This window comes from Pithys albifrons, chromosome 11, assembly GCF_047495875.1.
Source record: "Pithys albifrons albifrons isolate INPA30051 chromosome 11, PitAlb_v1, whole genome shotgun sequence".
In the NCBI taxonomy this organism is placed as follows: Eukaryota; Metazoa; Chordata; class Aves; order Passeriformes; family Thamnophilidae; genus Pithys; species Pithys albifrons.
The window spans coordinates 9343459-9369194 of NC_092468.1; the positions used below are offsets into that span (position 1 = coordinate 9343459).

Below are 25736 nucleotides of genomic sequence, written 5' to 3' on the forward strand. Positions count from 1 at the left end.
TGAATATCAAGAAATATTTTATTGTACATGTAATCAAAGTTTAAAAAACAGACAAGAAGGAGCAGAGGACAGATTTATCTAGCAACTCTTAACTATGCAGGGTACAGAAATACAACTAGTAAAGAATTAGCACATATTAGTACCCTTTGCTCCCCTTCCCTGTCCCAGTGGAGGAAGTTGCACAAGCGAGATCAGTAATGCTTCAAATCAAGGCTTCTCAGTAATTGCACACGTGAGCTAACATAGTTGAAGTATGTTCAGTTTCATGAGAGAGTGTGTCCCTTCAAAATAGTTGTTTATAAACAAACCCACTCTCTCTTTAGTGGTTTGTAAGCATTACTCATTCAACACCAAGAGTATACTTAAAGGCTAACAATTTAGTGGCCACAATTGTCTTGTTATATCTGAACTGACACTATCTTTAAGTATATCAATTATAGAAAATAGATTCCTTAGGCAGTAGAGAATATATTATCTAGTGGCAAAAACGTAAAGAAGCAGAGGAAGTATTCACAGGGAAAGGAGGGAGGAGCTGCATGCTAAGCATGGGCTACATCGACTAATCAGAATTAAAAAAGCTTAAGCTCTGGAGTGCTAGCTGCAGAGGAGTTACAACTCAGTGTCACTGGTGTAAATTTCAGAATGTCTGGTTTGAAAAACATGACTCAATCTCTAGCTTAATTCACGCCCTGGATCCTCTTTACCTACCACAGTAGGCTCTTAAACAGTTCTAGCACTGTAACTCAAGTTCTGCCTTATACGCTGCAAGGAAGAAGGCTTCCATTCTCCTCCAGAGCCAGATAGGAACAAGTCTGAAAGTGAATGCAGAGCATTATGAGAGCTTACTCACCTTGCAACCACTCAGTTTCCTTCCTAATTTAGAAGGGTGAAGGCCTTCAGAGCAGAAAGCTGCAACTGCTTTTCCAGTACAAGCTGATTTTCTCTCAATAGCTTAGAGATAAGCCTTCCCAAAAATCCTAAGCTATACAGCATGTAGCAAGAGTTGAATGAAATCAGTGTGACAAGTGCTAAATCCTGAACTGAAGGCAAGACAAGTTTTGGGATTCCCACAAAAGATGGATTTGTTCTTCTTCGGTGGCCCAATAAGGCTAGCAAATAAAAACTCTTCACAAAACTTCTAGAGAAGGCCCATGGAAAGGCAGACAAAACAACAGTAACTAGCATGTTCTGGATTCTAATGCCCTTTGGAGACTATCAGATTTTTGGCTTAAAGTGAATCATGACATATTAACGCTTTTAAATCTATTTCAGCCTACAGCATGGTCCAATGCAGACTATTAGTGTCAGGTTGTACACCTAAGACTTGTATTCACTAACACTCATAGCACCACTTGATTGTTGCTGTAACTACAGTCTAACCCTTAACTCTTCCACCAGAAAGAGCCTATTACCTTTGATAATTGTGCAACATCACCTATTCCAGGCCAGCTGATCTACCCACATTTTTTTACCCTCACACATACACATCTGTTTTCAGACAAATCTAAACAGCTCCAAGATTAAACTCTGTGACATATTACCTTAGCTTTCAAAGTTACAAAATAAATTCTCTTTACAGAGTTCAAATGTAGAGATTCACTCAACTGTCAGACCAGCTAACTCACAATATCTCACTAGTTATCTTCTGTATGTGCCAACTGCACAGTCATAAAAGCCTCCCAGCTCTTCTTCATATTTCTCATGTTTGAAACAGGGAAGGATCAATATAGGTATCTCAGTATTAACAGACCTAGGTGCAGGGAAAAAAGCAGCTGTTCTGTACCTCAGGAATTATTGCTCAGTATTTATTTGTTTTAAGCAACACCAAGACAGTATTTGAATTTGTGCTGCACTTGAGCAGAGACAGGTTCCCTAACATTAAAGAAACATCAGCCTTTCCACAGGAAAAAGTCTCTGAAATTTAGCTGGCCATTTTTTCTTAGCCATTACCTTTAACAAGGCAGATTTGTTTATGTTCCCATTCTAACAGCATTATAGAGTTGTCCAAGTATATGGCTCATACCTATGGCCTGTTTAGAGCAGCTGGGCTGCACATGTTCATAAGAACTACACAGGTTTATTAGCTATGCTAAAAGACTACAGAAAGACTGAAGACTCACCAGCTACCTAAAATGAACTGCTGTCCCACAAAAATGATTTCACTAACTGAAGACAAACACTACAAGAAAGCCAATAAAGGAAATCTTGTGTGATCAAAGGTTCTCTTACTATTTCATATGAAAGAAGCTACCTGCCACTTTGAAGTATCTCCACCTTCCACAGGAATAACCAACATACCTTTTGGAGGCAGTTTAGACAGTGGCTGCCCAGAAGTATTTTGACAGAACTGCTTTTTGGAAGAGAGAGTAAGTTATTTTACTATTTGCACAAATTGAGTTTACTACACTCATTTTACTCTGATAATGTCTTAGCTACAAGATATCTGTACAAGATATATCAGCAGAGATAGCACATTGTTAACACTACATAAGTAAACAGAGAAACAACAGGTCCTTCCATCAGGGTGTCATATTGCAGGTAAGCCATTTTATGTTAGTCCGAGAGGCTGCGAAACCACATTTCGGCACCAGGGAGATTCCTGGTGAGCCCAACGGAAAAGCCGTGCTCTACAAAGGTGACTGTCCATCCTGGAACAGCAGCAGGAGACGAATCAAGCAGCCAGTGTTGGCGGTAGTATTCTCAAGGAGGATTCTGTTCATTCGGTGCATATTGCTGTACATAAGGTGCATAAACCTGCCACGTATGAGATCAGCGTGAAGAGAAGCCAGTTGCAAGGCTGCAACCAACTACTGGTGTCATGTCCCAGATCTGGAAGAGAATATTGTGGAGAATTATGCAGCATTATTGTAAGACCTAAGAAGTCTTTCTCTAAGAGGCATAGAAGCAAACATAAAGATGTCCCTGGACACAAAGTACCAAATTCTGTTTAAACTATACTTGAGGAAAATGTCATAAAGAGTTATACCAGCCTTACCAGCCAAAAGCCAAACTTGGAGCTCAAGAGTGTCTTCTTACACTTCTCTGTACGAATCTTTTAAGAAGCACTATGCAGTTTGTTACAAACATGCTTCTAGAAACAGAAGGACAGACTGGGACAGTCTCAATTCTGATATGCATGGTAGATGTTGAGCTTAAGTGCCCCAAGATTCTGTATCAATCTGAGCTCCATATCACTGTCTCATAACAAGGGTTTTTAGTGGCCATGCTCCAAGCCATGGAGCTCAGAGTAAAGGAACATGCACATTTCATCAGGTCTGTGTCTTTAAGGCTGCTGGCAGATTCTCCTGCTGCTGATGCCTTGCTTTGTTTGTCCAGAGACACAAGAGTAAAGAGTTCTAACAGCTACACACCATACAGGAGAGTTAGAGGTGATTTCCTCATTCAGCTGCAGGAAGGACAGCCGGACAAAAATACAATTCTTGCTGCTCAGAACAGATGATGTTGTAGCAATAGTAGTCAGAAAGAAAAACGAATACACAAAAATTATCTCTCTATTAAGCATCTCTAAGAAATGCAGGAAAGAAATGCAGGAATACCTTCACAATCCGGTCACTCCCACAAGTCACCATTAGCCCTCTGGAGATATCCATGGACATGTGTGAAATGTTGTGTTTTCCTTCATGAAAGGTTGCCAAGGAAGTACGGCTGCACAAGAACAGTTGAAATCAAAGCCAGCCATGATTCATGGCTTCATTATAGCAGTGTAAAATAAACTTAAAAGAAAATTAAGTTGCTCAAGTACTAATAATTCAATCCTGAGAGCTGCAGTGCTATACTAAAAGGGACAGAATTAAATTAGCAAGTCATGCTAAGGCACTGCTTGTGTAGTTATACAGGTGTGACATTTCCTGACCTTCTGCAGCCTGACTGTTAATAACACTAGAGCAGAAGTGGGACACTGCATTAGCAAATACTTGTATTCTTGATTAATAAAGTCAAGCTCAGCTACGTTTTTTCCTGCTGGCTACAGTGAGCCAACTAGGCACAACACCTCACTTTTCCAAAAAAACCCTCCTCAAACAAACAAAAAGCCCCAACAACCAAAAACAACACAGCAAAAAAACCCCAAACACCTCCCAAAATACTCGTGTCTGATGACTCTGTTCATACCAAGATAAAAAGGAGATGGTTTCACAGACAGACAGAGACTATTTTGAGTTGGAAGGGACCCATAAGGATCATCAAGTCCAACTCTTAAGTCAATGGCCCACATAGGGGATTGACTCCACGGCCTTGGCATTACTACAACCAAGTTTTAACCAACTGAGCTAATCTCAGGTTCCTTCATTGCTAAAATGAGTTTGATGAGACAGTAAATGATGTTTAACTCAATTTGCTTGCATTGGAAAAATAATGTTGGTCTGTGAAGAATATTCCTGTATTCAGCAAGTGTACATGAACTAATCCTGGCAGCTATGATGCATTGTCAAGCATGCATTTAGCAATTTTAAATGCAATCAATAGCTTTTATTTGAACAGAAATCTTGAGACAAGTATGTTTCAAGTCTAGATCTGGGCTCATGGAAATTAAGAAACAAAGCTGATAAAGTTGTAAAACCACATCTGATCCAAATGAGCTTGCAGAGCCAGTTGGGGGATCTCTTGCATCGCAGTACTCTGAGTGCCCATGGTAAAGGTGGAGAATCAGCTTGGTGTGTTTTGTAGCATTGTGTGTGGATGTGGAGCAAGCACAAGTGTTTCTGCACACCAACAGAATTACTTCAATTTATTAGTCCTTAATACTCACTCCTCTTCCTTGATTGACTCAAAACAGGAATCACACACACGGACCTGGAACTCAAATCCCATGATCGGGTAACTTGACCGTTTGGTGCTGCACTTGCCACAGACTGCTTGCCCACATTTTCTGCAATGGTGCTTCATGCAGGAAGAAGAAAACAAACAAACAAACAAAAAAAATCAATCACTGTACTGTGTCACTTGACCACCCTACCAAGTGTTCACTGAACAACAGCAACAAAGCTTCTGTTTTGTAAACTGTTAGAAAGCAACCTGTTTGGAAATCTCTGTTACTTCAACTAAAGACCAAGGACTCAGGAATTCTGAACCGTCATCTAGGCCATTAATGGATTTATCTCCATATTCTCTGTGTGCATCCTCTTCTCCTTCTGAGAGAAGGGGGGAAAGTGCATCGAACAATCAACTAAGGAAATAACAATCTAAGAAAACCAGAAACAGATGAGTGCCTTGGTGCCCATGCAGTCCTCCCTAAAGAAAGCCGGCTGGAAAGCTTTCACATTCTTGCACAGTAAGAGCAAGGCCATTACCGGTTCACTGAACTGAGCACCTTAGAACATGTTAGGCTGCAATTCGATCAGTTATAGGGCACTTTACGCAAAACTTGAGGATGCACAGTCCAAAACTCCGATGCACAGAAATAGTCAAAGAAATCCAACAGAACACTCCTAGCACAGCCTGCTTTGACCTGTGACAGAAGTTTGATGCGACACTTTCCAGAGAACTTGGAAATCTTAGCACTGCGTAGAAGCCACAGCCTCTCAATAAATCCTCACTTCAAAGCAGCAAAAATATCAACAGTTGAAAAGATCTAACAGCTTCAGTGGTTTTCTGTTTACATTTTGCTTAAGTGCTGAATTACAGCTAAGCACTCAAGCCAGCATCTCACCTGCCTCAACCCTATCGTCTTTGTGTCCCACATTTGCTTTATATTCCAGAAGAAAGGCTGTTCACACTTCTGACAGGAATCACTTTCCAGCCATTGAGGAGCCTACAAAAGAGCAAGAGATGCAAGGAATCAGAATTGTTTTCCCTCATGCAACAGTCAAGGAAGTTTGTTTTAGGAACCCAAAGTAAAGTTTTACTTGGAAAAATTCCCTGGCTCAGTTCTGGACATTGTAACAATGGATTGCCTAGGGTATAGTACAGAGGACGCTTAGTACAAAACCCCTGAATCCAAGACTACAGTTATTTGTTACCTACACACCTCCTATACTTTTTAAGCCTACAGCAATATGTTATGTTACTGCCTTAATAAGAAAACTCATTCAAACATCTAAGTTATTAAACTGGCTGCAGGCATTTGAGACTGCTGCTCTGATTGTCTAGATGACTTTTAAGGGCTAGTGTAATCCAAGCTGTAGAAGCTATGAGGCAGTCATCCCCTCTAAGAAAGAGGGTGTCCAGAAGTATATTCTAAGAAACTATCTTTTCTGCTTTCCCATGATTGCAGTTTGAAATAATTAAGAACTCACTCGCATTTTCCATCCTGCCCATATCTTCATTAAGCATCCCTTCTCTTACCCACATACTTTTCCTGCCATAAATGGACTAGGCCAAATGAAAACAGAGATTTCACACATTTCACCTCTCACAGATCTTTAACTGAGCATCCTTGTAAGGGATGAAAGAGAGCAACCATATTTTTATTACTCAGACTTGGAATTAGAACATGTATATTCTATACAACTTTATACACCTCATGAACAATTCTCCTTGAGACTTGACAGGAAGAAAGATGGAATAACAAAGCATTTTTCTCCTCAATTCACTTACATCCACTGCTGACAGTAAGAAAACAAGAGTATTCTCAGGTGCACCACCATCTCACCATGAACATTTATTGATACCAGATGTTCGGTTCCTAAGTCTTCAGCCTCAATTGCATTCCCTTCCTTCCACCAGAAGTGGAAAATACTGTAAAGGGATAGTAACAAGTCCAGTGTGGGGGTGGCAAGGAGAGTAAAAGAAACGAGTTGCCTCTCCACTACATGAGACATTCCACATTGCTTCTCTCAGTTACTCAGAATAGCAGTTTTCACTTAAGAGCATTTTTGGGAAGACAATCTCCTTTCTGGCTCCCTCTAACAGAAAACCAGGATATCCTCCGATTCTTTTCATCTTAATTTCAGACACTAAACAGGAAATAAAAAACTTGCCAACACTACCAACACTATTACCAACTTACAGTTGGAAATGTTCAAGAGCAATAAAACAGCTGCTAGCAGAGTTGCCATTCCCTCTAATCAAAGAAATCTGTTTTCTAGTCTTGCATTAATGCCCTGTCACACAACTCACTAACTAATGCAGTGGGTTCACCATTTGTCAAATGTTTTGTTTCTCTGCTTTTGGATTTGGCCTGATTATGTTTTTCCAAGTTTGATAAATCACAGCTGATCTACCTTAACTATTATTTTAGTTGCATTAAAACTGTCCATTCTTTAGAAGATCCCTTAATTGAGTGCAGATCCAGAAGAGAACATACTAGGTATCTCATTTCCCCAATTGTATTATAAGTCATTCCTTTCAACTACAAAGTTTCATAATCACAGAAGCTTTTCATGCTGAAAATGTGAGGAGCATCACATACAGCATTCAGTGTGTTTAAGGTGACACCCCAACACATATCAGAAAACAGTTCTTAATCATGACACTTGCATTTAAGGGAAAACAACAGGGCAAGAAAGGCTAAGCCTTAAATACTGCTTTATTGGAGCAACCAAAACTAACTCCTATAATTATGGTACAGATAGTAGAAATACACATCTTTTCAGCTCCTATGAGGGATATGAACTGAATGCAGAATGTGCATGGCAGGGTCAGTTACTGTATACTGAGATCTAAAAAAATGTTGCCTGGAGACTGAACCTCTGCCTTCTGAACTGCATCTCACTTCTTTATTTGCTCTGACATGAGTTGAGAACTTATTTCAAGATTGTTGAAGCACAGTTCATTGGTTTCTTTACTGCAAAAGATTGCCTGCTTTAGATTGTTCCAGCAGCAAGGACTGCACCCATTGCAGTGAATACGGTGTCTCGTTGAGATAATACTCTAAGCAGTCTCAAGCATGTCCTGCACTTCTCCTGTCCTGGGAACCCATTTACGACAATACAGTATGAACAGCCACTAGAACAGAACAGGATTTAATAATATTGTCATACAATGTGAGGCAAACAGCCTGCAGAACTGACTACGAAAAGTTACATCAGCCTCTGAAAAGGGAAAAAAAAAATAAAATCTTTGACCCAGGACATAAACTTACCTCTTCTCGGCTGATATCCATGTTCCAAACAGCAATTCCTCCATCAGCTGAACAAGACACCAGCTGCCGTGTCAGCTGGATATAACAGATAGCCTGCACTTTGTCACTGCAAACAACGTAGACACCATTTACCCACAGGTATTTAAACAAAGCTTAGTTTCCCAGCAAACGTTGATTTATCCTTGTAAAGCTACCTAGGAAGTTAAAACTTGTTTCCAAACAATTTGCTAAATCTACTAAGTAGAGCTATGAGGATGAGATGCTGTCACCTGAGCACTCCCCTAGCATCAGGATGTTGCCTAGAACCGTGTTCTTACAGGCCTGACCAGAATACCAGAGGGTACAGTTGCATGTTAACATTTGCTGGCAGTAAGCACTGACAGTGAGCTGAGTGCTAGCTGGCTCAGTGTGTGCAAATACTCTTCTATGCTGACAAGGAGAGCCAGTTATCAAAACAGAGATAACTGGAGAAATTAAAAGAAATATTTGTTTCAAGATGCAGCTAAGAAGCAGGCAGAGCTTCCACTTTTGTAAGTAAATCTGAAGCTGCAAAGCAAAGCATGCATTCACCAGTAAGACAATTTAATCCTAAGTAAAGTCATGGCAAAACAGAAGTCTACCCTAAAAAACTAAACAAAGTATCTCAGTGGTTATTAAACTGCTTTGAATTAAAAAAGTCATCGTGCTTCTCAGAAGAACTTACTTTCCCATTCAGTATGAAGTTTGATGCTAAATGTGATGTTTGAACAGAAACTGTTATAAGTCTTCACCACGACACACAGAGTAGTAACAGCAGTTTAAGTTCCTCCAGTCACTGACTTCAGTTACTTTTTTTTGTAACCAGTACTCTTATTAATTCTTTAGCCATAAAACTAAATCAAGATTTAACAAGAGTTCTAGGACTAAGGCTATCAATTTTGATCAAAGGTGGATGGAGGCATCTATGAAATTAGACAAGAGGAGAATGCACTATACAAATACATCTTTAAACATAAACAAGATGTCTACCACCAGTGTGTTTCTAAGTAGATTATGTCTTCAGTGGTGAACTGCCTGTCATACTGAGTTAGAGCCCTACATTTAAAAATGGCAGCTAGTGTTGTGTCTCTGTAAAAACAAAGGGTTGATTAAATACAGATTGCTAACTACCTAATCTATGTTACAGGGGATATGTGACACACTTTCTGAAGTTGAGACCATCCCTGTCATTTAGCCAATCAGTTTATCACCTCATTGATAGAAAGAGACAGAACAGGAAAATACTGAAGCTTATTCTATACAGGCACACAGCCCCACCCACACAGTGCACTATTTACAATACAGACATATGCCATTTATAGATAAAGGCCAAACTAGATGATTTAGGATTTGGGATTTTTACCCACTTCTTTCCATAAAATATTTCTATGTTACTTCTAAACTATTGTAATTAAGAACGTATCAAATATAAATGAGATAAAAAAAATATCAGTAATGCTTTCCTAGTACTGATTATCCTTCTTCCCCCTCAGAGTCCTCAGGGTTCTGCAAGAAGTTATTTTCTCCATTATTCACAAAGACTCAAATATCTTGCCATGCTACTTAGTCTTCCTGGGGCTCTGTTCATTACAGAAAATGTAGGAAAAATAAGACACCGCTACATACTGATGTCCCTGGAGCAGCAGCGTTCGCCCCTTCCTTCCACCAATATCCCACATGATAATGCTGTGATCAGAGGCACCTGAGAAGAGCAGCCGTTGAACAGGATCCCACCAGAGGGAAGTAATACTCCCTAGGAAAGAACATTCTGCAGTTAGACGTAAGGGACTGACTCCTCAACACAATGATGCTCTTCTGGAGCACTGAAGTGAAACCTGGGGTACTGCCTTACTCCAGTAACATACTGAAGCCCTTAAGGCAAAAGGACAGCATTCAACAGCAAGATACAGTCCTGAGAGAGAGGGAAAGAGTCCTGGACAACAGAACAGAATGTCTCCAGGAGGAGAGATAAAGTGTAAGCCAGGAAGTTCTAGTTACAAGCATTCTGCCCCTTGTATTTCAGTAGAGGGTTTTAAGAGTTGCCAGGCTGCTTTGTGAGCTTTGGAAGATGTAAAGTACTAACAACACTTGCCAAGCAGAGACTAATATCTACAACACAGTAAGGTGCTTGGTCAGTGGTTGCAGGGCAGCATGCAGTGTTCACCGGTAAATCAACTCCCTTATATAAACATTTACAACCTTAAAACAGTTGGAGTAAGTAGTGAAGTCACAGTTTCACTGCTGTTAGCAAATCTGCCACTACTTACTAAATTACAAAACTAAATCTCAAGGCCCAGCCTGGCTACACACTACACTAACCAGATATAGAAAGAAATGACTCATCTGACAGTGGTAGCTTTATACTCAACCCATATGCATGGTAATGTAGCCAGGAGACTAAAGGAGTAATTTTGTCACTTATGCCACCTATAGTTGGGAAGTTAGGACATTTTACTCCTTTGCAGGGATCCTTCCCTTTAAAGCATCCTTCTGTTGCTCAGCTGTCATCAAAAACCTTGTTAGTCTGAAAGCAAGATGAATAGTAATTAGAGCCCAAATCAGCCCTTCTCAATGCTCTGGAGCAAGAGATTTTTTTGGCCTCCTTTAGGGCTACACTGTTTTCAGAATTGACCTGTTTGGGAATAGCATTTGCACCACGAAAGGCAGTTTGAGTATTATCTCAGCATTACACAGAGCAGGCTGTTAAATATGGTGAATTCTGGAAGCTCACCTAAAGAAAAGGATCTATAACAATTTAAACTCCAAAGCAAACACTGCCTGCTTATAAAGTCCCATCTAGCAAGCGCTAGAAAGGCAACAAGATAAAATCAGACTTTTAAGTCTATCAAACAGAGCTGCCCTCAAAGAAGAACTAGTTGCCACTGAAGTTTGGAGTTAATAGATCTTGAGAATATTACACAAATACTATAGAGGAAAAAAGTTACATATAATCATTTGCTTAAAAAAAAAGGGAAAAAAGAGTAAATAGCTAGTATTATACCAATTGAAGAAAAACCTTTTTCTGCCCCTCAAATTTAATCATCTTTTATGCTAGACCAATTCTTGTTTTAAGAGTCCCAATCCCCATATGGAAATATGTAAGCTAAAATTGTCTGCTACGCAGACAGTATTGCTGAAGTCGGTGCTTGGAATTCTATCACAACTCAATAGATAGAAAACACACTATAAGAAGTGCCAAGGACACATACTGCTTTCAGACTAACAGTGACATCTACCAAGGAGTTGCATTTGAACAGACTAGTGCAAATGTATAGAGAGGTAAAGGAGTCTCTAGAGCCAAAAGAATTATTTTGCTCTTAACTGAAACAATATGGAATTCTGCTTGAAAGCAGAAAAGACATTTATCATTTGAAAACCTCAACCTGCCTCCTGCATTCAAAACCAGCTTTATCATTTTACAGTCATCTGTAAACCAGGAGTCTACCTAGCTTTAACAAAGCCTACTCTATACTGACAGCTATTAAACAAGACAGTCTTTTTCAGTGGGTCAGTCTCATGACCCAGTAGTTCAACCCTACTAAAATGCAAACTAGTCAACTGATTTGAAAGCTGGCAGTACCACATGAGAAAAGGCATTTATTTATTTTTCTCAGCACATTATTAAGTTACACATTCTTCTGTGATTTGCATTCTTGCCTTAATTACAGCAGACAGTGGCTCTATATCATGTCACAGACCATTTGGTTCTTCATTTGATATAAGGACTACAGCTATACTATACAGGATGAGACATTTGCCTTTGACCAGGCAGTTTTGATTCTAAAAGGCTCTTTAGATTTCTTGCTTATAGCTTAGGTTCAGCTACACACAGGAAACTGAACTAGAGTCACATAAAGAGTGATCAGAACAGCAAAGTTTGCATTGGGAAGAATTAAGTGGCATTTTAGAATCTAGACTGGAGGTTGTTAAAGCTGTTTCAGGTATTATCATATTACAAGGTCTCCTAAAAAGGAAAAAAACCCACTCAACAAGTAACACGTTCTCATTCTTCCTCTTCAAAGCTGAGGAGACTAAAGCTTTTAAAGGTGGCCATCTAGTGGATAACTTGTGTTTAACTGAATGCATATGTTTACCTTTATTCTTCATCTATAATAAAAATACCTGTCAGTATTTATAATGTTAAGATTTCCCCTCAGCAAGAATGTGTTTGTTCTTTAACAGGCAGTCATATGTACAGCTTTGAACAGCTTATGATAACTACTACCCTGGACTGGGTTTTTTATGCAACTGAACCTCTCACCCTGATTTACAGAGAGGTATTACATCTGGGACAAGTGGCTTTAAGCAAGGAGTTACTTTACCTTCGTGACCTTTGAGGGTTGTGATAACTGAGCATGTATTCTGCTCAAGCTTCAGAAGAGTTATCTGTCCAGAATAATCCCCAACAAATGCATGCTGAGTTTCATGATCATATCTGAATAATAGTCAAGGAGAAGCTTTGTTTCCTCTAAGAGTATTTTACATGACAAACAGTCAGCTACAGCTTCTAAAAAAACCAGAAAAGAACATTTTAATGTGCCAGATAAATATTTACATAATTATTTCTGAAGGGGTTAGAGACTGTAATACACCTCTTTGATTCCTCTCTTCTCATCACAGTTCCCTACATGTGCAAGAAAACTGTACTTGCATACAAATAAAAAAAGTGAGAAAGTTTTAGAAAGCCACTGGAGAAAGCCACAAGATAACCCACACTCTAGTTTAAAGCAAACCAAGTAGATTTAGGCCATTTCTAGCAGATATTTACAGAAAACACTTATGCTTGTCTACAAGAGATGCCAAAACTTATCAGGCTACTCGTTTCAGTGCAGTGATACCACTGGGGCACCCCACTGGACACTGGGTGGCATTCACTCTTACCTAGTATGTTCTCCGATAAACCCTTCAGTTCTGCATCATGCTGTAATAGTTGATATCTCCAGGATAGAAAAATCAGAATACAGGGATGCTGACCCCCCACAGCTAGTTCACCTTGCAGTGGAAGTACACTCCCAATGTTCAAATTACTGAGAAGGTGAGACCATCTAATTTCTTATTCTGTTCTCTGCACTTCTAAGTTTACCAATGCAGGTCTTTGAGCATGGCATTGAAAACAGACCTGTATTTCAGACAGGATCTGTCAATTAACATTGACATAAAAGCCACACCACATCCTGACATGGGATCTATTAACAATGCATGTTGGGCAAAAAGCATTATACCTCAAAACAGTTTTCTGATATTCAATTTTTGTCATGACATAACTACTGTCTCCAGAAACAGAATAGCAAGCCAATGGAACCAGATCATTTGCTGCCTTTGGAAGACTTTTGCTCTTCAGAATAAAAGCAAGAGCTATGAAAGAGCCATACAGCTGACACCACATAACTCCAGAGCTGTGTGTAAACTTAGGTGTCCTCCTGGAGCTGCACAAAAACACAAGCAGCAGCAAGGAAAGTAGCCTCTGGTATACAACAGAAAAGACTAACTTTAAAAATACAGTGTAATAAAAAGCCCACCACTTTAAGTGAAAATGCAGAGGCTTTGCCATCCAATGACAGTCCAAAATCTCTTAAGCCTTCAGAATCTTGAAACAAACAATTTGCTTTCAACAAATCCTCTAAGTCCCTGAACATGTGATACTTTCTTCATACTGGAAGTTCAGGCTTGCATTATCCTGATTAATCCAGTAAAGAATAGGCACTCTGCTGTGTTTTCAGAGGCTTACTCATGGAATCATTAACAAATAACTCCTAAGGAACCTCCTGATAGGGAGACCAAGCACCTAGTACATACCAGAAAGCTGATTCTTCCAAACGCAAATCCAAGGGCAGGACTGATTACAAGGCATTTTCAAATGTCAAGTTCTTCAGTGGAAGTTTACTTTTATCTTGACAGAAAAGGTCATATTCTTTTCTCCATTTTAATAATAAACTGTTCCATTATTTGCAATAGCATTAGCTATAGAACTCATTGATTTCAGTGAGGCTCAGATTGTTCACACTGTTCTGTAAGGTGGTCTCCAACATACTATCCAGCTTTAACCCCCTCTATGCTGCACTCAGTTGAGGAGAACTGGAACTGCACATGAAAAGTTTTGTGGGACACAACCCACCTGAACTTTAAAGCAAAGAAAACAAAAAAGAGCAACTGTACAATAGCACAAACCTGTCAGCTCTTCAGTCAGGAAGGCAGGGTCTGCTCTGCACAGATGGGACATCTCAGAAGGCCAGACACGCTGCTGGCAACTGAGCAGTCTCCTTTCCTCCCAGCTTCTTACCACTACTCGGCTCTACAGCCACTCTAGACAAGCCTTCACGTTTTCAAGCAATGTATTTTACCTCTTTCATCTTTTTAATCTTGCCACTCCTAAAACATTACTGCAACCATACATCAACCAGTACCTCCAATTACTGTCCAGCCAAATCTGAATTGCCATTAACAAGCGGTAAAAAATAGTTTTAGAATTTTAAATATTTAACTCGCTCAGAAGTTCTGATATGTAAACTACATTTTAAGTTACTGGGTTTGTAAGTGTTTTACATAAGATAAAGAATGCCCTGAAATATGGCTGAATAGACAACCAGAGTGTTTAAGCTACAAATTCTGCACTTAAATGCAGTTTGTGGAAAAGCAAACTGCACACAAATTACTACTATTCATGAATAAATTTTCAACATACCCTGCAGCTTATAGACAGAAAATATTAATATGAGCAAAGACAGAAAATTTGAAGCAGTCCAAATGGTTTTCATGATGTTTTACACTCTAGGACTCAAAAGTACACTGGCACTCTTTGAGCAAAATGACTTGCCTAGAAAGTATACAGGCCAGGCCACAGGCCATTAGTCACTTCCATAAGATGCTTCAGAAAAACACCTCAAAATTAGGAACTAGTACACACTGTGATTCCTGCAACTCAGGATCACTTCTGCAATCTAACAACCACTAGCAGAAATAGAGGGGTTAAACTTCTAATCAGAGAAAGGGTTAGCAGACTTGCAAGAGATGTTACTCAAGCTTTTTCACACCTAAAGGAGGGAACAAATTGATCTAAAGAGACAAAGTACTCTTCCAGTTTCAGAGTAGTATTTTTCAAAGGATACTGTAGACATGAAGCCCAAGAGGTGAAGTAATGTCTCCCCAACATACTCCCACTCCTGGTACACATCCAGCTGACACACTTGTCGTGACCTGTGCTGATAACCCACTCTGATGCCAGGCAGAAAGTAATAGCAGACACTCGATTCTGATGAGCTGTGAGAAGAAAAAGATTGTGGCTATTTTTCCCCAAAATCAAAGAGATGTTGTGTTCTTACATTCTCATTCAGAGAAATGTAGGTTGAGGATGATATCTAAGCAATGCCCCAGAAGATTTTTTACCATTATACTTGTGTCTAGGCTGAATTTAAAGGTATACATTGTTCTCTTTAGTATTTGCTTTCTGAATAGCTTAAGTGAACCAAACACCAAGATGCTCTGGTTAAGGAACAGACAAACCCTCAGCTTCCTCTAGTTAGCCCAGGATTTCTGGAAAGTAACGTAAACCATCTAAAAACTTTAACTGGTTTCTTAAAATACCTATTTTCCTGACTCTGGGGGACCTATGCTCAGATTCATATTTTCAAGCACCTGAAAGTGTATCTAGTCCATGGCACTCAAACTGCCTCCTGTGACAGCAACCAAATGCCAACCAGCCTTGTTTAGAATGCTGCCACTAAGCAAGAAGTTACCTGGGCATTAGAAAGAAGCCCCCGCTCCCCCCAGGACAGAAGCACTTCCCATGACTGAATTGCCAATCACCTTCCTTAGGATAAAGAGAGGCTTTGTTGCTTCAAAAACAAGGTCTTTTTCTCCTAAGCAAGAATGTTGCTTCTATCAGTGTCATGGAGTCATAAGACAAACTGCACTTTGTTTTGCTACATAATCTGCAGTATTTAAGAGCTTCCTTCTGGCCTTTCACATTAATTTTCCAATTTTAACCAGCAATTGAGTTTTGTATTTCTTTTAAGGCTGTGCAGACAAAAGCTGAATTAGTATCTCTATAAATGCTAGAACAATGCCTATACTACACGTATAGGAAAAATAAGATCTTTTTCATCCCTACTGCTCTCCTAAAATGACAGAGAAGGTAAGGACTCATCTTCAGCTAGAAATAACCAAGCCCAGTGATTACAAAAGCAATGGAAATTGCAAATACCAAAATTTACCTTTAGAAAGCTCTTACCCCAACACTCATGTAGTATAACTACTCTAACTGAAGAGCAAAATCTGAACTCACTAGTTCTGGCTTATTACACTTACATGCTAATGATGTACTGAACTTAATGATAATGACTGAAACTTGGACTCAGTTGATGGACAGAACACTTATCTTCTGAGTTATCCCCAACTAAATGACAACTATAAGGTCAGTCAGATTTAAAGTATATCTGGACTTGATTAATCTGTGACTGTGTTCAGTTTCTCAGGCATTTTAGATGTCTTCCCTTCACACAAATGTTAGTGTAGACACTAGCTAACAGTTTACCTGGATAGGTCTTCACGAAGTTCATCTTATTAAAGTCCTCAGAAATATGAAATTCCTAAAAGCAAAGTGAAATTGTTAGAAAGGATACCACAGTTATATAACCAACATTGATACTCAAAAAGGAGCAGTAACCTCACAGGCTAAAGTTTATATAGCAGCAATGTATCTCACCAAAACTGAGCTGTTTTTGAGGCTGGAGCAAAGCACACTGACATACCAGCTGTAAGTTAAGGTTGTAAGTGAACTGAATTTTCAACAGGGAACATCCTTCAGAACAGAGTTTGCTGAAGGGAGATTATAGTAACAGATAAAACCTCATTTATCCCCAGCAGAAACAAACAAAACTGTATCTTGTAGTATTTAGGATTTTTATGTCTGAGACTTCATAATGGATGAATTTAAGTGAGAATATTCTCTATTTGATCCATTAGGCTTATAAAATTTTAGAAGTCTCAACTTACCATTTTCAGTATTTACCACTAGACTCACTGTTCTAGGGAGTTCTGTGTAGGCCATTCACAGCAGTTATGAGTATAATATTTATGACACTTACGCATACCCTGACTCCTTATAGGACAGTTATTCTGACATTATTTTCATAGAAAAGAAACCATTAAAACATCTGAGAGTCACAAGATTCCCCTCCTTTACAAAGAAAAGAGGGGAAGAATACAAACCTACTTTCTGTTCTGCTATGTGTATCTGCTCTCCAGGACAAGGACAGCAATTACAGCAAGAGTATAGAAAGACAGAAGGAAGAGATACTGTAAAGAAAAGAAACTAACCCAGCTTCCTATAATTTTAGAGCTAGTGTTGAAATTTCCACATCATAAAAAGATCTGCAGCAAGCAGATCCAGAGACACATATATGGCAAGAGAGGCAGATCCATACTCCTGGCCAGAGGCAGTTCATAACCCCTGTCAGTGCTCCACCATGGCTCCCTGCCCAGCTTAATGTACTGTCCTCAAAATGATTCCTTCACAAAGTGTAATTGTTTGGGTCCACTGCTGCACTAATGGCTCAGTGACGTCTTGAGGCTATCTGGCTCACATCTAGCCAGAAGAACCCTGGCTTTGTGGTCCTCCCATGTACAGCTCAGCTGAACTGCCAAGAAGTTCAGCCATTTAGTAGTAGCTGAATTTCAAAATGAATGGAAACCCCTCCCAGATTATCAGCTTCCAGCAACACCTGGAGCTCATATACAAACTAAGCAATTCCAATCTACATTGCAAAGAGAAGTCACAACAATTTACCATGATAGCTCCATTATCCTGGCCAACAAATATTCGTCTGCTGTCATGATGATAAGCCATGGCAGAACATGGTGCTGTCAAAAAAAAGCAAGCACATTACAGTGATTTAAATAGAGGTATTAAGATACACATGACTTTTAATAAAGTTGAGTCTTTCACTCAGAGCAAAAACTGTTTAAGTAGCTTGACAGAAATTAGCCTGCACAGATAACATCCCTTTGCAGGATAGTGAAATTCCCACTTGTGAAGCTGAGGACAGGGACATGACTACTGTAACTCAGATATACCACTAGGAACCATATGCAAACACAATTTCCTGTCACAAGGTGCAACTCAGCAAGAGGAATTTTACACAGGTTGAAAGCTGAGCTAGCAGCAATAGCATGGGCAGCTGGTTACAATTAAGAACTTGAGCTCACTAAAACTATCTCAAATGGAGCTCTAAAAGATAAAAATGCACACCTTGGAAAGCACAGAATATTCTTATGTCTGAACTTTCACTTAGTGGATTGAAAAGCTCACTTATTTGGCAGACAAGTTATTTGCCAGCACCTGAGGCACCTACAGCTGCAGATCCACGGGGATTTACCTGGTGAAGGCTCTGGTTCTGGCAATGCTGTCACAGATCTCACCCACTATGCAGCTTGTTTCAAATTAAAGTCTAAGCTATATTTGCTGCAAAGCTCCTGAAATCAAGATCATTGAGGGAATCCAGCATTTGGGGAAATGGGAAGGATGTATTCCCACACCCAGCACAGGGACAAAACCCATGCTATGTCTGGCCATCACTTACCATTTCCACTATTGTACTTACATGACATGGTGTGGTAGATGCTGGGCCAGTACTGTCCACTGTCTCTCTTCAGCCATACTCGTATTGTTCTGTGTCAAGGGAAGAGCAGGGAGAGGCCAGTTGTGAGTGGACCATCCCTTGCATCTGAGCCAGTTAATTACTTATGTATCAGTTTCAACTCTCTAAGCTTTTGTGCTACTCAAACATAATAGAGGAACAACATAAGAGAAATAATACAACTAAATACTACTCTAACATAACAACAATAATAGTGTTAAGAATAAGGCACCCTTGGATTCTGAAGAGTTTTCTTCAAGACTATTTACATGTTGAGTTTCAGTCAGTATGAAATGAAATACTATTTCAGCTCATCTCAAAAATTGTTACATATTGCATCCCTTTAATTCCTTACCCTGGGCTCTGGCTAATACAAGTCAAATTCAAGTTGCAGAAACTTTCTAACCTTGGCAGAGCAAACCACAGCTTGTTTTATAATGGTTTAAGTGCCTGATATGTTTAAAAATAATTTTAAAAAAGCAATTGCAAATAATTTCATTATGGAAGTCTAAACTTTTTTCTTTTTACAGCTTTTCTGTGCAACTCAGCCTTCAGCAAGCCAGGCCCTGAATAGTAGCAACAGAAGCATCTCATCCTCCAGTACTGACATCTCCATCCCCAAACGTATGGATCCTTAGAGGACAACATATCTAAGTCAGTATTATTTCCTCCAAGTCACACTTCTACTCCCTCATGTAGAAATGCAAAGAAGAAACACTGCTTGCTGTTAGTTTGCACTGCTCCTCTGGCCTAAGCATGAACAGGACTGATGAGTCAAATGGAAAGTGAAAGAACCTGACAAGATGACTTGGACAGCAGGATACGGTTCTTTATAAAATTGGTTTTAGTTTCCCTACTTCCAGAATCACCCCTTAGAAAGAAAGGAAAAACAGTCTTGAGGACATTCAGCATTACACTGCTCTCATGACTGTCAAATGCTAGGAGGAGTGATATAAGAGATAGGCAAGAAAGTGGAAAGCTACTGCCAATTAAAAACATTCCTACAACAGACACATCTGAAGGGACTCTACATCAAGAAATTAAGAGCACACATGTAGACAGTACTAAGGTTATTTTAAGTCTACTTGAAGTTTCCTCTCCAGACCATTGTTTGCCTTTTTGTTACTGTTTAAATCCAACTTCCTCATTCCTAAATGATCTGTAAATATATGTACCTGGAGACACTGCCAAAAGACTTCAATGAAATGGATTGTTCTATTTACGGTTAGCTAATAAAAGGCCTGGTATTTAGAATTTTATAGAAAAATACGAGGGGATTGATTTGCTAAATATCATATAGGACCGACAGTAAAGAACTTAACAAAAAGAGCACAAGAGGGGACTGGTATCTTGCATCAGGACGATCATTTCCAGGTTGAAAATACAACTGTAGTATTCTAACTCTGCAATCCATTTAAGGGCTCCTCTTTAAAAGACTACTCAAAAATAAAGCAGACAATGCCCACCCTTAAGATACCGCTTTTCTAAAACTTGAAATCAATACAGCTGAGTACACACTGCCCCAAAACAATAATGTTCAGCTTTTGAATCAAGTCACTTTTCCACCCAGTTCAGTGACATGTCCATTAGTCCAGTCCACTAAGTATTTTGCATTAGAACTGTCTCTTAAAAGCCATCACTTCCTTTTTGCAGTAATCAACACTTGCAGTAAGTTAACACTTCAGAGGAGCATTTCCTATTTCTTGGTAACATGACAATATGAGAAAAACATTTCCAAGACATTCTTAGGATGCAAACGCCAGTAGTAGCATGAGTTAGCAACTATTCATTTATATCAGCTTTTTAACTTGCCTTTTAAAGCAACTTCACCATACTCAAAGTGTTCCGAAACATCTCAGATGGCAGTTTCCACGCTTACTAATTCAACTCCTTCACTTCTAGCCAAATTCATGTAATTATTTTCTATATAAAAAAGACTACAAAGTTATCATGGTGATCAAGATCACCCATTACTGATTTTTCAAAAGCAGACTTTGCTTCCTTTCAGTATTGTGGTTAATTATACTAAACTAAAGCAAGCAAAGATTTGGTTTGTCTAAGAAATTATTTCATGGAAGTATAATTTCTGCATTGATCATGAACAATACAGTTCCTTACTAAAGTCAAGAGCCTAAGCAAATAGCTGCAAGAGTTGGCAAAATTAACTTCTGAAAGCTTCTTATTTTGGTTTAAGTAAGATTTAGACTATGCTCCCTCATGCTTGCAAAGATAAGCTGTCAGACAGCTCTATATCTAATTATACAAAGCTCTGACTGAGCAAAATTTGAAGAGATCATTTCACAGTATCAGCAAGTGACCTGTGCCAAAATACCACTTCTCAATTCTCTCTCCTATAGACTTGTTTTTGTGGTGCATCTCCTTATATTGAGACAAATTAATTTGTGAAATATTAGTTCTTACTTAAAGGACTAGAGAAGTCCTTCAGTAATGCTGCTCCCACAATCTCCTTGTACAACAAAATTGCTTTATTAGGAGAACCACCCTAGAGTCTTTAGCACTCGTCTCAAAACGTGGTCTTTATTTAATGGAGTCCTGTGCTCAGAGCCTGAGAAGAGCTGGCTACCACTCACTTTTCCTTTAACATTCCATATTAAGGGTCTAGAAAGACACTGCTTGGTTTCACAGCAGCCTTGGTAAGGATGTAAAAATGTTGAAACTCATTAAGGAGACCCAGAGATAGAAATATACTTTTTAAATTACAGTAAACTCAGACAGCTAAAAATGGTAAGAGGAAGCAAAATAAGACTAAAAATTACCTCCAAACTTCCTTAACAGTCACTATTGAACCAGAAGTTCAGCTGGACAGCAGGCACATTTATAGAGGAGTCATTCAAAGTGGGCTTTGGGTAGGATTTTTTAATGTAACATAAACACACACAAAAGCCATCTTCAAGCACTACTTGGTATGGCCTTACCAACTTCTAAGACTTTTCATTGTTCTTGATTGCTGTTTCTTTTACAGGGTGAGTAAGCACCCAACAGTGATGGAGAAAAGGTTGGGGTTTTGAGAGCAGAGACAATCCTGTGTTAGAACAGTGTTTGTACTTATGCTACATGAGCTGCCCTCTAAAAGCCAACTGCACATATGTCAGGGAGAAAGAAGTGATGAAAGATTAGCAGGCAAATCCAAAGCTGTTACAACACAAGAACTGCTGCAAGTTGTGATGCAGCTACACTACCCTTGTTCCAAGCTCTGCATCTTCCTAACACCTTCAAACCACCACCAACTGCTTTCCTATCTGAAATCAATTACTAGCAGTTGTTTGCCTAGCAAGAACAGAAGACTGCATCTTTCAATAGTTAAAATAAATCAAAGGTATTTAGACTGATATAGACCTTGTTCCCAAAACAGCATTAGGAGTCTGGTTTAATCACAGAGCAATGGAAGCTCAAGGACACAGCTTGCAATTGATACTTTTTATTGAATGTCTGCTCACTAAAACATGTTTTGACCAATATTTAAGTTCCATAACCAAAACCCAACAAAACCTAATACCACAATTTAAGCAGCTGTTGATGGTCACCAAACACCAGCACTCAGGTGTGCCAGAGATCCTGTTAGCCTGTGGTAAATACATTACCTTCATCTTGCATTTAGGGTCTTGCACACACCTTATCATCCCTCAGCATTCCCAACTACAGCTGAGAAACAGTCACCTTGCCTTAGCTATTTGTCTGCTGAGAGACACACTGCAACAATTCCCAACACTGCCATGGAGCCAAGGTCAGGCAAGATGCCCACAGGGACACAAGTTAATCATCCTTTCTAGATAAGTTCTGAGAAAGCTTCACAGATGGCAAGTATCCTGCTGAAGAACTCGTCTGGGAAAATTAACTGTTTATCTCCTGAAGGCACACTTGTTTCCTTTTTCATCTTCAAAACTAAAAAAAACCCTAGAGTTTTGTTGGCATTCACACATCTACTGCAGAATCTCTTCTATCCTCAAAAAACCCCCAGAATTATTACTCCTCATTTTAGAAAATATAATTTAAAATAGAAATAACTACAACTTCTCAAACGAGAAAATAAGCTACAACAATCCTGGAAAAATGTTTGTGCACCGATGTTTTCCTCACTAAACTTGTAAACACATTCCTCTTACTGGTTATTATGAAATCCTTGACAGCCTTAACTGCATTAAGGTATAATAAAAAATACTTTAGCCCTACTTTTAGTGTACCCAGCAGCTCTTTTGCTCCTTGTACTCTGTACTTTGATGGCTGCTAGCAGCATAATCAGTTATACAGTATTAACACCTACACCCCATTTGCAGTGCACAAACAGAGCAGTAAGTTTGACAACACGTTAAACTGAAGGTGAAGGATACATGAGTAGGTTTGATGTACTGTAGGAGGTATCCCAGATTAGAGGTAACACAGTGCCACAGTTTCTCAAAGTTTAAAGATTTAAGTAAAATCCCGTAGTAAGGCAGGTGACACGAACTCTGCCTTGAGTCACAGCCTGTCTTGGAAATCACACACACCAAAGATGGGCCATGGCCTCTGCTCTCCTCGCTCAGGTCTGTATCTGACTTCACAACTTACCCAGATAAAGATGCAGCTGCAGCCTTGACTCTTATCAACAGTGTAGGCATGCAAGCTGCTAACCTTCAGAATGAGACCTTGAGGTTTAAAAGCTGGCCTTGTCTGCCACAAACCTCTGCAAGTCTGCACCAAGAAACTGTGCAAGTTGAACCCAGAAATGAACTCCTAAAAACTGCAATTTCCTCTTCTGGCCTTCAGGAAGTACATCAAAGCAAACTGAACACAAACACATTAAGATTCAGTCCATGCTGGCACCCAAACCCCAACTTCACCCTGCACAGCACCAAGATACCAGAACCATCACACATAAGAGTGGAATTAAAAGGAAACTGCTTGGTCCCATCCAAACCCCACTATCCAACACCTGTTGCACAGTCACCTCCATGGGAAGGGAAGAGACCAACCAACTTGCCAGCTAGTGTACTCGTGCTTTTTGACCTAAATATAAATGCCAGAAAACCCAGTTCAGAAAACACCCTGCTGTTTCTCACAAGGTCAGGCCCTTCGAGCAAGAATTCATGCAGAAATTAATGCAAATTCAGTTTTAAAAGTTTTACAGAGTGATAGTGAAATTATTCCTCCACCAAGCTACATCTCAAAGAGCGCACTTTCTTATTTGTAACGTGCTTCTCTGAAACACTATCACAATTTCTAAACCGGAGCTGCTAAGAAGCATCTCCTACCCCTCTCCACATTTAAAATTCACTTTCCACATAGCACGGAGGAAATTCCATCTCTCATTACTACACTGCAAACCTCTCACCATTCTCCCAGCCACAACCCTCTGCTTCCTCATTTCCACTTTCCTTTCATCTGAGCAACTGCTTAGTGACATTACCAGCGTCCGAGGAGGGGGTTTCACAGCTGTGTGAGCCACTACCGAGACCAGGATTAGACTCTGAAAACATTTTCCCTTCCAAGCAGAAACCACCGTACTCAGCAACTCATCACCACCTCTCCCCCACATCGGCCATCTCACTCCTTGAGCTGCTCCAGCCAGAAGGAAGCAGGTTAGAGACTTCCCCGCCGAGCCACGGGAATGGGCTCGTCCCGGCTGGAGCAGCTCGGGGAGCTCCGGCTCTCCCGGCAGAGGGGAAGCAGCGACATACAAGTGACCCAGCCAGCGCAGCTGAAGGCCGAGGAAAACATTCCCACACTCCTGGATGTGCTCGTACCCTCTGCGGAGCCCATTCCACACCCGGACGAGCAGGGGCTGCACAGCACACCGAACACAGCGGCTTTTCCCCGGGGATGGGGGAAGCCTGGGGGCTCCGCGGCCCGAGCCGCCCCTCCCTCCAGCTGAGGGCACTTTCCTCCTCGGAACCGCAGCTCCGGTATTTCCTTGTGGCTCCAAGCACGGAGTCACGGCCGGGCGCCTCCTGACAAAGTGACATCGCCCACACCGACTCCCCGCAGCACCCTCGGCCCCTGAGCTGCTCCGCCGGCCCCCGCCCTCCGCCGGGCAGCGGGCCCCGGGTCACCTGTCCTCGCCGGCCGTGATGACGCCGTCCTCCTTGGGGATGAGGAGCGCGGCGCTCACCGCGTCCTGGTGCCCCTCGACCTTGCTGAGCAGGACAGGCCGGCGGCTCTGCGGCCGCGAGTGGATCTCGGCCGCCATCGCGCCGTAACGCTCCGTGTAGCGGCGCCGCCGCGACGGGCCGGGCCGGGCCGGGCCGGGCCGAGGTGCCCCGTGTAGCGGCGCAGCGGAGCCGCGCGCCGATGCCGTCACGGGCGTGGGGCGGGATAAGGCGTATTCTCTGGAGTAGAAGGGCCGCGGGCCGTATTTCGTAGACGAGCGGAGAAATCGATTGGGTCGTGTCCTCTGCGGGACTGCCCAGGGGGGAGGAGGTGCCGTGAGCTCCAGCACGTGTGTTCATGGCGGGGGTCTCGGTGCTGGTTGTGCTCTCCCGTGTGCTCTGCTCAGGAAAAGTCAGTGCCGTGACCTGGGCTCAAAGAGCCACAACAGCCTGGGGCCAACCACAAATCTGCAGAAGACTATCCCCCCTGGAGTAATTAACGGAGGGATATGGGCTGAGAAAGGATGTGTACTCACAGGAAATACATTAGCTGGTTTCTGTCCATTAAACCAGAAGCAGCTGCAAGCCTTCATCCTTTAAGTCCTTAAGCAGCTGGATAATGCTGTTGTGTCTCCGTCCACTGCATGTGAATATTGGCCACGTAGCTGGTTAACCAACGGCAGAATTGCTCCTGGGTTTATATTTGAACAACAGTGTATTATATTAATTATATATATACATATATATTTATGTTACTGAAAATCCTAACTGGTAGCTGCATGAGGCTTTTTCAGCTCCGGATGTCCCGGACAGAACTCTTCCCAAAGAGATGAGCTCCAAGATGAAGTGTGGACAAACCTCCCAGAGCACAGTGGTGGGGACCATACCATTTCCCAAGCCATCACAGACCATGTCACACACCTGCAGCCAGGGAGGCTGAACGAGGCTTCCCCAGGCTCC

The 25736-nt window shown here is 40.8% G+C and overlaps 1 protein-coding gene across 1 annotated transcript; it reads right to left on the reverse strand.

Moving 5' to 3' along the window:
• Positions 1–24987, reverse strand: WDFY1 (WD repeat and FYVE domain containing 1). Its single transcript, XM_071566289.1, has 12 exons — positions 24741–24987; positions 18658–18725; positions 17844–17917; positions 16590–16644; positions 15166–15316; positions 12382–12494; positions 9686–9812; positions 8042–8147; positions 5669–5770; positions 4769–4899; positions 3558–3666; positions 1–2829 (listed from the first exon to the last, which is right to left on the reverse strand). Exons 1-12 carry the CDS (start codon positions 24875–24877, stop codon positions 2770–2772), a joined length of 1233 nt encoding a protein of 410 aa, XP_071422390.1. The 5' UTR covers positions 24878–24987; the 3' UTR covers positions 1–2769.
• Positions 24988–25736: the final 749 nt, after the last annotated feature.